Raw genomic sequence first — 13294 nt, forward strand, 5'->3', positions numbered from 1 at the left:
AAAAACCTCTGGAACACCTGTTTACTTGCCCTCCCTTCGATAGAGATAACGGCTGAAATATCCATCTTTCTCGCTATCTATCTCACTGCGCCGTCCGTAGTGTTTTTTCTTTGTCAAGTGCAAGCGAGGAGAAAAGAATACCGATCGATTACATGATGTAACAAACGTACGAGAACTATTGTGTACGTACTAGTACAATGGGACCATATATCTTACCAACAAGAGCAAACCCAAACATTAAGTGTAGGATAATAATCGTGTTTGTACCACGTGCGAGTATCGTGGGACGCCCAGGGCTGACAAGCACACTTCGAAAGCTGTTGCGTTGTTAATTATTTATTTAAGGAACAGATATATCGTTTCCGCCCTTTTTTTTATTCAGTGAGGATGTAAGGTTTTGTATGTAGGAATATGTTTTTTTTTTTAAATAATGACGCTGTAACTGCTAGACTGGTTCTCACTTTCACCTACGCTTCGATCAATGTTGGCAATATGTTATATGCTTTGCTCTCACATGAAACAACTGCGTTTGTTTGGATTATTCGCGGACGGTATTTTTTGGTGTCCTTGCAGTTATAGTTTATTATGTTTCAGCCAAACATAATTTATAATTAATAATATGCCGGCGTACAACAGTTTGGGGAGGTTAAGTTTATTTTTTTTTGATTTCGTGGCCGCTACGTTTTATGACGCATTATTTACAATTAGTAAACGGCCGGCGTTTTTTGTAATGATATTTCTTTGTGAAAGAAGTAGAAATGGGCCCCATTCTCACTAATTAACAATCGGTAATTTATTTTTTATTAAAATTACAGTGAGTTGGTTAAGTGTGTATATTTTCATGTAGGCCAATCTGTTTTAACCGCCCACAAGGCTCAATAGTTGTAGACTGCCCCACGGTTCACTATGTTGACAGTTTTTTTTAATGAATGAAGTGTTTGTGTAACAGTTTTTTTACAAGATGCCGGGTAAGTGCCACTTCCAAGAGATGTGGTTGGAAGAAGAAGGATGGAGAACTTGGCTGAGAAAAGGCAAAGATAAATTTTTTGGTTTTTGTTCTCTTTGTAAAAATCAAATTGATGTGTCCCACTCTGGTGTGAATGCAATAAAAAGCCACGAGAAAGGCAAGAAGCATAGTGAATTTTCCAGTTGCCTGAAATCTGGAAAACAAAAAACTCTGTCTTCCTTCAGAGCTATACCCATGGATACTGACGGGCCTTCCATGAGTGTTCCTCAGGCTAATACACCCAGTCCATCTTTGCCAGAACCTAAGCCTAGCACGTCTGCTTCTAGCCAAGAACATACTGCTGAACCATCAAGGCTGTCAACTTTCCTAGTTAATGACAGTGTGACAAAAGCAGAGATTGTGTGGGCAACTCACTGTGTTTTCACACATGCTTCATCCCGCTCGGGAGAATTAGCAGTGAAGCTGTTTCCCATTATGTTCCCAGATAGCTCTCTAGCCTCTAAAATGAAAATGCATAAGGATAAAATTGCATACAGCATAACATATGGACTTGGACCCCATTTTGCGAAATGTGTGTCACATAGTGTTCAGAAAAGCCCATTTTATGCTTTGTCAATTGACGAAAGTTTAAACGATGTTTGCCAAAAGGGGCAAATGGACATTGTTGTAAAGTATTGGGATGCAGAAAACAGTTGTGTTTGTACAAAATATCTGACATCTGCTTTCCTGGAGCATTCAAAAGCTGCAGATTTGCTCAATAATCTTATTGTATGCATTGGAGAAGCTGACCTGTCTCTAGGAGGCTTGGTGCAAATTGCAACTGATGGACCCAATGTTAATTTGAAACTGATTTCCGACCTGAAAAGTTACATGAGATGTACTCTTGACAGCGAAAAAGAAATCTTGGACTTAGGCACCTGTTCATTGCACATTGTAAATGGTGCATACAAAACAGCTCATGCAAAAGTTGGTTGGCAACTTAATGAGTTTCTTAGAGCACTTTACAGTCTTTTCAAGAACTACCCATCTCGTCGTGCAGTTTATCAACAGATCACTGGCTCCAGAATGTTCCCGAAAAAGTTCTGTGCCATACGATGGACTGAAAACTCATCTGTGATGAAAAGGTGCTCAGAAATTATTCCACATCTGAAGAAATACGTTACAGACAAAGAGATTGAAAAGAATCCTCCAAACTCCCAGAACTTTCATGTGGTAAAGAAGGCCTTGTTGGAAGACCCAGTACTAGAAGCTAAGCTACATTTCTCTGCCATGATATCTGAAGAGCTGGAAGAATTTTTGACATGTTTTCAGAGAAACGATCCCCTACTGCCTTTTCTTTATCAAGAAGTTTTCCAGTTGATGAAGAACATTGCGAGTAGAGTGTTTACAAAATCTGCAATGGAAAAGGTTGTTAGTGCATCCCAGTTAAAACATTTGAATGTCAAAAATGAGACTGACCTAAGAATGCCAGATTCTATTGAAATTGGTTTTAGAGCAACATTTTGCCTAAAGAAAGTAAAAGAACTACACTCTCTTAGATTTAAAGCAGATTGCAAACAGTTTTTGTTACAGTTGTTTTCCAAGCTTGAAGAGAAAAGCCCTTTAAGGAAGCGAATTGTGCTTGGGTCCACTTGCTTATCTCCTTCAGTGATTGTCAAAGATGTCAGAACCTCGAGGGCCAAGATTGCCATTGAAGAACTTATTTCTCTCAATCACCTGTCACCAGCAGATGGGGATGTTGTGTTAAGAGAATATGCTAAGTTTTGTGCACTTCCTGAAGTTCTGAAAGCAACAAAGTTCTTTAACTGGAAAAAGGATAGCCTAGATAAGTTTTTGTTTCAACTGCTAAGCTCGGCAATGGAGAATGCCCATAACCTGTTTGTTTCTTTCATTCAGCGTTTTTTGATTTGCTTTCATGGTAATGCAGCAGTTGAGAGAAGTTTTTCTTTCAATAAGGAGTTCTTAGTGGAAAATCTTCAAGAGAAATCTTTAGTTGCCCAAAGACTTGTTCATGACCATGTGTCTTCTCTTCCAGGTGGGTTTAAAAAGAAATGCTTTCTGAATGTAAGTTAGACTTAAATATTTCTTTATCAATAATTTTAAATCTCAAATTTTTTATGTTACAGGTGGAATTGAAACTTTTTCTCATACTATATCTAAACAGATGATTTTAAACTTCAGAAATGCTGCATCAAAAAGAAGAGATGACCTGATGAAGAAGAAGATTAAAGAGGATGAATCTGTGAATGCAAGGAAAAGAGCAGCACATGAAATTACGCTCTTAGAATTGAAAAAACTTAGGAACAAAATATGTTTATAAATGACAGACTATATTTCAAATACCTGTTAGTTTCGCCTATTTATTTATTTGTAAATTAAGTCATTATCGATTATTTGGATTTATTTTTCATTACCCTCCAAAGCTGCTTAAAGTAAAACTTTTTTAAGGTCAAGTTTAGCATTTTAAACTGCATGTGATCCCATTTATTTAACAATAAGCTTAACCGTTGATAAGTAAACTAGACCTATATTCAATATCCGTTTTAATTTAATACAATTTTTAGTAAAAAAAAGTCACCAAAAATGACAGAAAGTGGGCTCCAAAAGTCACCAAAAGTCACTGATTTTTGGAAAGGAAGACCAGTAGACACTCTGTACTCGTGCGCCAAAAACACCAGAGTTCATATGTTGGCAAGCATGGCTTAAAAACCTTATTTCATCAGAAACTAATTTCACAACCAAACATATTTAAAAGACATAACAAATTAAATTATCTAATTTTTTTTTTAAAACCTAACGTATTTAAAAGGCTATAACACAAATTTTATGTTACAAAATGATTCAAAAATAGGGAAGCTTGAATAAAAGATATTTCCAACTTAGTAAAAAAAATTTAGGGGAGCAGAAAGCCCTCGAAGAAGTTTCCATTTTGAGAAACTTCTGTTCTTGGTTTAACTGTCCAGACAGTTGTCTGAGCAGTTAAATCATGTTGACAAGAAAATAGAGGAACTCAGCAACCAGCAATTAAAGGAAACCAAGATTTCAGTATTGGACTAAAGACTAAATATAAATATATCATAATATATTTTAACCAAATACTAGGTCAGAAAAAATAATATGCTAAACTTTCATGAATTTATTTTATTTAAAATCTTTGTTATTTTATGCTTTATAGATATTTGGACTCATTAATTGAGGAGATGCAGTAAATAGTTAGTTTGTCTTCAATGAAACAAAATTATTGAATTTTTGTGCATTGGTATCAGTTTAGACTGTTAATTGGAATATAATTAAGTGAATACCTTAACCTACCAAAATAAAATTCAAATTGTTATTTTAAAATTGCATTTGTTTGAATTTTGTTTATAATTAAAACATTCATATTGTGCATCAGTGTCTGTATGATGCAGAGAATGGATTTAATTATTGTGTTAACATTCCAGGGTACATACAGTGGATAACCGTATTTCCATTCTCCTAATTTAAGTTTTTCCGCAATTAATGACATTTTCTTCAGGTCCCATTTACATGTACTTTTCCTCAAATGTACTAATTTAATATGCTAACTTCCTTTTCTTAAAATGTTGCAAGGATTTGCAAGATTTAGAGGTTGCTTCTTTGTTGTGCAGTACAGGGAGCGCAAACGTCTTGAAGCAGAGGCGGAAGCTCTGGCACAGCGTAAACTGGCAGAGAGGTTTAGAGCGCAGCCTATTCCAAAGTTCAACACTCCAAAAAGGAAATTTTCAGACAAAAAACTGACTTCACCAGAGACGCCTTTTGCCCATCGCTCGAAAAAGGCAGACCCAGACAGTCAGTAAGTTTCTTGTATTACTTTAAGGACATACATTTTCGGACATGTTGAAGATTAGAAGAAAATAAAGAGAAAGCTGTCTATGTAGTAAGTAAGATAATGCAACTGGTAACAAAATTTTACAGTTACAATTAGCCCCTTTTTTTCTAGGCATAAATGTATGAATGGAAACAGTATTTACAGAAGTTAGTATACTTGGAGCTTAATTTTTATAATTTATACATATATTTTCATCATAGATTTTTGTTAATTGAAAGGAAAAGAGATACTGTAGAACTCTGGAAAAAGTTTTTGTAGAACTCCATAATTTCACCCTCTGAAGATATACATTTTGTAGCATTTTTGGAGCAATATTATAATGTGAAGAAAAGTACTATTTATACTCTGTTTTCTACATTTTCAAGAATTGTGCGTAATATTGTTTTGGTTTCATAAAATAAAAATTTTGTAATTACTTAGTGTCTTTTACTGCATTCCTAAGCATAGGTTCCTATTTTATTAGGTTTAGGTAACTTTGAGATGTGATTGTCAGGTCAGTTACATACAATGACTGTGCAGACGTCATCTTCCTATAAAACTTTCTGGGCTGAATGTAAATAATCACACTCTTTACCTTGACACGGAAGGATTACCACAGTTGCTTTGTAGACGGCTGTGAGATGTAAATGTTCTGTAGTATTGTACTTTGCGGAGGGAACATTGGAATGTGGTTGTTTGGCAGACACTGAAGTTGACCTGTGCAAGACAACCTGATAGTCTCCCATCGCTTCGCGCTCGTCCTCTGTTGATCTCCTGCATCATCGTTTCCTGACTCTGTGAATGAAGACAGCTTTAACGACCAGCCATTACAACTATTAAGTGATAAGCTAGTTTTCTACATGAACAACTTTGATGTGTATTATGCAAGATTTGTTAAAATTATTGTGTTTGATCTGAAAAAATTTAGTTCACCAAGTGCCTTACTATATTTCATATGTTAGTACATTACAGTTATTACCATAAATTCATGTAATTAATGACAAGCTGAGTTAAAATGACTTAGTAGTACTTTGTACAATTTTACTTATGTACTTGGTAAATGAAAATTTTTATCAATTTCATATTTAGATAAATTGCTAACGTACCCGACTGAAGTTCTAAATTACATAATAACAGGCTGCAAGCTCGAAGTGTCACATTTACATACATGAGCACGCTTATCCACCCTGCCCCTGTGGCTCATGTTAGAACAAGTCATTAATTATTTAGCAGAATCACAATAGTATAATCAAATATTAGTGTTGTTTTTTTAATTAATTAATACATTGGTACATATGTGTGTCCGACTAGAAAAGAGTCACTACTCTCCTAAAACTCCGTTAAAACAATAAGTGGTTATTTAGGTACATAAACTCTTAGTGAAATTAATCCATAATTATAATTTTTTTTTTTTAGATTCAGACTCAATTTCCCAGGTTATTCACGTCGGTGTTATTAAATAAACATATAAATTAAGTTGTAACTCCATTTGAAGTATGTAGTCTTCCTCACATGATGTAAAATTCCTTCCATGAATTACTTTTCCATATAAACCCACCTCTCAAAGTAATGCTGTTTGATTTTGCACGGTCTTGAAGTAACAACACCAATAAATTAAAGCATGAATTGAAGTAGCGCGATCATAGATTCTTCTACGTTAATTTTTATTTCCGTGTACACAGAATGGCAATGGCACTTGTGTAGCATTAAATGCAATGCAACAAATATAATAGACAATATTTTATGGTTTTAAATTTAGTCCAATTCCATTTTTAAAATAGACAATCTCTGTGTTAATGTTTTTATTTTTGTAAAGGCTGTTTTTTTTTTTTTTAAATAATTACTCCACCAAAATAGTGTAAAATTTATATGCTGCATTTTTATGATAAATTAATTGGTAATTAATTGGTCTAAACCATATATATTCAGATAAATAAATTATTGAGCATTTGTATTTTAAAAGTGATTCAATAAGAAATGCACAATAAAATTAATTTAATTAATTTTTCTGTTCTATGCACTTGGTACAATAATTTTGTCCGGGAGTTGGTAACTTTACGCTTACTTGGATGTGCTAGTGGCATATCATAGCAGAAAAACACATTTAGTGAACAGCCGGGAATTCATTAACAAGTTAAATATTCTTTCTGAATATAGAAAATTTTAAGTTTATGCTTTTTTAAATCTTATTAGAACTGAAATTTATTTCCTATAGTAATAACATTATTATTTTGTTACTCAGAAATGTTATTACATTATTACTTACTTAGGAATTTATGCTCAAGCCCTATTATGTAAACAATGCGGTACATGATATTTAAAATTTAATATTAAGGTTGTTTAATCTCTAAAATGTTATTCAAAATTTATTTAGATTTACTTGATATGTATATAGACACATCGTAGTACTGTAAATTTTAACGGGAGTAATGCTTGATTTCAATGGTAGTCAGCAAGTACACTTACCTATTTGGAAAATGATTTATTTTGATTAATATACACACTTATGGAAAAAAAAATGTGTTAATTAGTGCTCTGTTTTCCTTGAAGGAATTTTGGGTTACTTCCAGAGGTGGGTGTACATTATTCAACAACTAAACTTCAAACCACCAATAACTTTGTACGCAACAATATAAATTAGGCATGTGCGAGAAAGACTTTTGAATTCGAGACGAGATCGAGAAAGCAATTTAAAAATTCTCGAGAATCGAGTCCAGATCGAGAAATCTGTACTTTAGTTAACAGGATAATATGATCCAAAAAAGTAAAACTCAATAATCTGACAAACATACATAATTATTCAATAATTTTATCAAGTATCCACAATTGCAATTGCAATTACAACTTTACCTTTACACTCAACAGTTTATTTGCCTACTGTCGTATGTAAACATACGTTATTGACTCCATAGTCTATACAGTTTCCTTGAGCCATGGACGGTACTTGATCATGAAAGTCTGAACATTCACCACTATCGATATGTCACTATCGATACGGACCGCAATTTAAACATGTTGCTTGTTATATACTGCTGGCCGTGTTTATAACCTAAGGCCATAAAACAAAATGCAATCGCGGAAGAATTCGGCAGTCATGTTTATATTTTTATTTTTTGCCGTACCGTTTTACGTTGATACTTGATATTGATACCGAAAATGATTTATTTTTAACTTTAATGTTAGTTTTATTAACGGAAAATAATAATTTTCTTCTGTAATTTAATGTGATAACCACAGCACAATTCATTGTTTACGTTTACCGTTTCATGTAGTGACTTGTGAACGGAAGTTGTTCGTTTTTAACTTTTTAATAATTTATCGTGTATACTATCGTAACAAGTATATTTTATTTTATTCGATCTACGTTACGTTGAAGATATGTTAATTATTTCAACACGCAACGCAAAATGCTGCCTCAATATATTATATTACCTAACCTATTTCTTGTTTACAAAATTCTCGAAAATTCCGAGCCAAAAAAATTATCTCGAGACGAGATCGAGAAAATTTCTGTCTCGTCTCGTTCTCGATGATGCCGAGACTCTCACATCACTAATATAAATGATTTACTTTTACCTTCAGAGGCAGTAACATTTTTTCACTAACCTGTGTTAGTATGTATCACCTTATACTAAACTAAAACATCATCCATTAAGATGTCTATAAATAGTTACTAGATACATTCTAAGAGGTTCAATTCAAACTAATCATGTTACTGTAGATTGACCCTAACTGACCAAACAATTTGGCCAGTCACAAAACAATTTGGCCAGTCACAAAACAACTCTTGGAGATTAACAAACTAATAGTAATGTGATTGTGAATTCACATTGGTATGTGAACCAGAGGCTTAAGAGAATTGTACTGTACAGAATTCTTGTTCCAATACCATTTCCAGTTAGAACTGATGCTCATGCTACTGAATTTACATGAAAAATACAGCTTGATTTTTTTTTTCACAACCATGCTAAGTGTACTAAGTAGATAACTTGTGCAACAAGGTAACATAAGTACCGTAGCGGAGTACGTAGACTCGGGCTCACGTAATAGGTAAATTATACAATTGAAAGCTTTGCTGTTCATGTCTGATAGGTAGAGCTGGTAACTCTGAATCTGGAAAGTCAGTCAATCTCCTATAAAGGAAGCGTTAGTTTATGGATGATGTTTTAGTACAGTAAAATGTCTTTAATAATAAAAACTAATAGTTCATGAAGAAAAAATGTTAGTTTCTGAAGTTAAAAAAAAAAATTGAATTAATTTTTGGAGTAATTAGTGGATTGTAGTTGTTTTTCTTTATTTCTTGTGCAGTAAGGGTGGTTAAAGGTGGTTTGTTAATTTTGGTTTCAGAAAGTAAAATGTTGAATTGTGAATCACAAATTTAATTACTAATCTCTCAGGCTTAGTTAAATTGCTTTGTATGGTTTTTAACTTTTTATTTCTTTTTTATTATTCTAAATGTTTTTATTTATATTTTATCATTTTAAATGTTTGCTATATTATATAATAACCTATTTTATACTGAATTTGTCACATTATTTTATTCTGTAACTTATTATTTAGTATTCTTCAAGTTGTAATTTATTTTATTTTTGTCCATTTAGTGGTTTTAATTGATAATATATTTATTGATAAGGTTTATGATTAGTTTTAATTTAGATTTTAATATTCTGTTGTGTAGTAATGTGTTTGGTTCTGATAATGTGCTACTTTGACTGATTGAGATAATAGCAAGGGTAAGACGTGAGATGTAAAAAGTAGTTATGTAAGTAAAGATGTAAAACGTATCATGGTCTGTATGTTACATATTTGGTGTCAGCTAATAGTACAAAATGCTCATTTGTATTTTTATCTCCTAAGATTTTTTGTGCTGTACTCACACATGAACATGTGCTCACTCACTCGCATACTAAAATAAGTTATCGGTGACATGTCAAGATCACATTTAAGGAACAGGTAGTCAGTCTGTTTGAGTTTGTTTTTGTTTATGTATTTTAATTTCTTGCAGATGTAAAGCTAGTCTTGTCCTCTAGTGTTATACGTATCTATATGTAGAGTCCCGTAAAAATGGTTTTATTTTTCCTTAAATTTCGTTTTGAAAAAATCAAATTTCGGTTTTATTTCGCTGTTTTGGTTTTTCATGTTTACTTTAACTTTTGAGAATGGTTTTATGACCTACAAGTTTTGCTTGGCTAAATAATAGTGGCACGGCGTATACTCGTATACTGCACTCTAAAGTCAACACTATTGGCAAATAAAAATTGGCTTGAAACAGCTCGGCACGGCCCGGTGCCGCCTAGCGCGCTGCCTCGGCACGGCCCGGTGTCGCCTAGCGCGCTGCCTCGGCACGGCATGTCTCAACTTAGTATTCTTTTAATATTTCTTGCTGCTGTTCTTTGTCCCGTTGACGCCGTATTCACTTGCTTTGCGGTCGTATTGCATTTGCTGAGAAGTGTAGTTACGGCAGTTAAAGGTCACTGATTTTGCTTATCAATCGGCGTAGTGTCATGTGTTCATGTTTACGAGTAGTAGAGGTGTAAAAGTAACGAAAAAAAGTGTACCCGTATGTATTCGTTACTATAACAATTAGTACTCGTTACTATCGTGTCGCTACGTTACTCGTTACTTCTGATACCGCATAACATGCAATGTTATGTTGCAGCAACGAATCGAGTCGTATTGCGTACGCGTACAGTATGACGTCACGTAAATAATAATAAATAGAATATAAACAATTAACAATATTTGATAATTAACAGTTTTTGTTAACCAAGAAACAATTAAATCTCATTAGAGCGGTTTTATTATATTATCTCTTTTAAGATAAAAACAACAAAAAACGTGAAAATACGCGATAATAAATAACAAAAACATACATATTTCTAATTTGTAAAAAATACTTTCTTATAAACAGTAAAAAACTTGGACGACAAATTTCCATATTATACTTAATAAACAAACATCGTTCTTTGTAACGTAAATTCATCGAATATGCGCGCGCATGCGTAAAACATACGAAAAATGCGAGTAACGAAATCCAGCCGTGTGTAACGTTTCGTTACTCGATACTAGATGGCGCACCCGTTACTCAGTCAGTACCGAATACATACGGTTTGCTACACCTACAGCTCTAACGAGTAGGTTGCCAAGCCAGTCAAACGTAGTTGAAAGCATGAGGTTGTTAACTGTTCAACATGAAAGGAAGAATTCAAATTTTATATTTCTCTACAAGATTAATGTGTAAATACAGCGGGTTGAAAATCATGGCAGCTATATTGTGTTGAAATCATCGCCGGTATTTTTTATTAACTTTGTGTTGATGCTCAGGTACATTTTTCTCTTTTTAATTAGTTTATGATTGCAATTACTGCTTTCGTTTCAAATTGTAATGATTACGTGACGGGAATACTGTAAATCATTATTTACTTTCATTACTACAAAGCGGCCATGTTGAAACTTAGAAAAATGGCGATGTGCCGTCAACGTCGTGTTTACTTGTTTTTCGCGATGTCTTGCATGGGTGGTCTAATTCATTATTATCAGTTTTATTTCTCGATGCTGTGCGATTTCAGTGTTTTGTCGCGAATTAAGGTAAATTGCAGTGTTATTTCGCGATATCGCGATTCGCGAAATTTCCGTGTCTCTATCTATATGTATAAAATTGGATGTTGGTATGTGTAACGTTAAACTCAAAAACTGTTTCACCTATCACCATGAAAGTTAGCAAATCAAAGTATTTTTTCACGGAGAAGGTTTTTATGCTATCCATTTTGTTGGTAACTCACTGTTGAATGGGGCTGGAGCACATCAACTTCTAACACGTTCAACCAATTGCCATGGGTAAACAGAAAATCATAAGTCATAAACAGTAATTTTGTGTATTTCTCTACGTCCACCACTCTGTCATAGCGCTATCCATCTTGCTTTAACTCTCAGGCATTATATTACCCTGTGTTCAGCCCGGGCAATGCAGGGTACTGCAAATAGTATGTATGTGTGTATATTTCTAAATTTTTGCAAGAGTTCTGTTTAGAAGGAAATGTGTAGTTGATGGCATTTGTAAACAATGGATAGAATTATTACAGAAAAATTGTCAGATGTTATGATTTTATTTTGTGCCTCTTTTGACATTCTGAAGTCTAAACTTTGAATTTGTCTAAAGCTGAAAACATTTATTTCTGATATTCTCTGAATCAAAATCATTTAAAATGATCTTAAAATTAAAAATAATTTTTACAGTAATTTTTTGTTTGAACACTAAATCTTTGAGAATAAAAATCCAGGGTAACCTGAGTAATTTTTTAAACTTGCATTTTCATTTGTAATTAACAAGAACATTTAGTAGGTGAAATGTGTGGACAAGATGCTCCATTGCCTGTGGGTTGAGATTATCTTTTTGAAACTCTCTAGAAGGATTTAAACCTTTAATGTTGGAAACATAATTTTGCTGTTGAACTGGGGTTATTTAAAGCAGGATTGTCTAGGACGCCACCACATATATTACTGGGCATGTGGACCCGACTACTTCTATCTCAGGGCTGTTACTGCACCTCTGCGTGACGATGCTCGCAACCCACTGTGTTACTTGAAATCTACCCTACCAGTCCACTCTTAAGCGACGGGCACGCTTTCTCTATTCACTTGAATGATGATTGCCGGTGGTGACAAGGAAATCTTCACAGTAATTGTATAGATGTTTGAAGATTGTACTGTAGCATTTTATATTGTCTCAGTGGTACGTGATTGCTTGAAAACGTCTTTTTTTTATATTGCATCCTTTCTTTGTACCACAGGAAGTATAGTCTACTCAATTATGACGACGACTGCAGAGTTAGTGTTAATCGGGTGGCCCGTGGACCAGATGTAGCTGCAGAGATTTCCTAGTGATTCCATTTTATGGAAATGTATTCATGATCATTTAGATGGGATTTTACAGTGTACTCGGAATACGTGAGAGAAACAACTCTTACTGTGAGGCTCGATGCAACTTCGGTCAGCTGTCCCGTTCCCTCGACCCTTCCCTCTCCTTCACAGTCGTGATACCGCCTGCTGTCGCTGCCTGAGCAGCTGCACCATGTACCCAGCTGGATGCTGTGCCTGTGGCACGAAGGCAGGCCTAAACCACCTCTCGGCCCAGACGAGAGGGCTGGGCAGCTGTGATTGCCAGGTGTGTGCAGGGAGCACTTAAGGGTGGTATTATAGTTGCAAAGCATAGCTTGTTAGACCCAGTAGTTAAAAACAACATTATATGGGAAATGGCAATAAAACCGATGTAGCGTAGAATTTTGTCAATACACAGCCAAACACCGAACTGGAAGTCGATACACCTCCAAACACTGGAATGGAAGTCGGCAACACTGCATAACACCACAATGCAGAGGAATTCATCTCAACCTCATATTTATTCAACTACACTGTTCATTTCATGCATCTTTAGTTAAGGTTTTTTAATTTTTTTTTTAACCGTAAAATGTTTTGTACAATGTAAGACTTTATTTAGT

The 13294-nt window shown here is 34.3% G+C and overlaps 1 protein-coding gene across 4 annotated transcripts in view; it reads left to right on the plus strand.

The window, feature by feature from the left end:
* The window catches only part of LOC134542429 (targeting protein for Xklp2-like), a 35523-nt gene extending 23424 nt beyond the window's left edge, over positions 1-12099 (plus strand). For 2 of the 4 annotated variants that reach the window (XM_063386655.1, XM_063386657.1), the window contains exons 11-12: positions 4597-4781; positions 5500-12099. In XM_063386655.1, coding sequence (XP_063242725.1) covers positions 4597-4781; positions 5500-5506 — 192 coding nt within the window. In that variant the 3' untranslated portion in view covers positions 5507-12099. Of the gene's footprint in view, positions 1-4596; positions 5233-5499 lie in introns of those variants that run through there. The other 2 variants (XM_063386656.1, XM_063386658.1) reach the window with 2 other exon arrangements.
* The last annotated feature ends 1195 nt before the right edge of the window (positions 12100-13294 follow it).

Source organism: Bacillus rossius, assembly GCF_032445375.1.
Source record: "Bacillus rossius redtenbacheri isolate Brsri chromosome 4 unlocalized genomic scaffold, Brsri_v3 Brsri_v3_scf4_2, whole genome shotgun sequence".
Lineage (NCBI taxonomy): Eukaryota > Metazoa > Arthropoda > Insecta > Phasmatodea > Bacillidae > Bacillus > Bacillus rossius.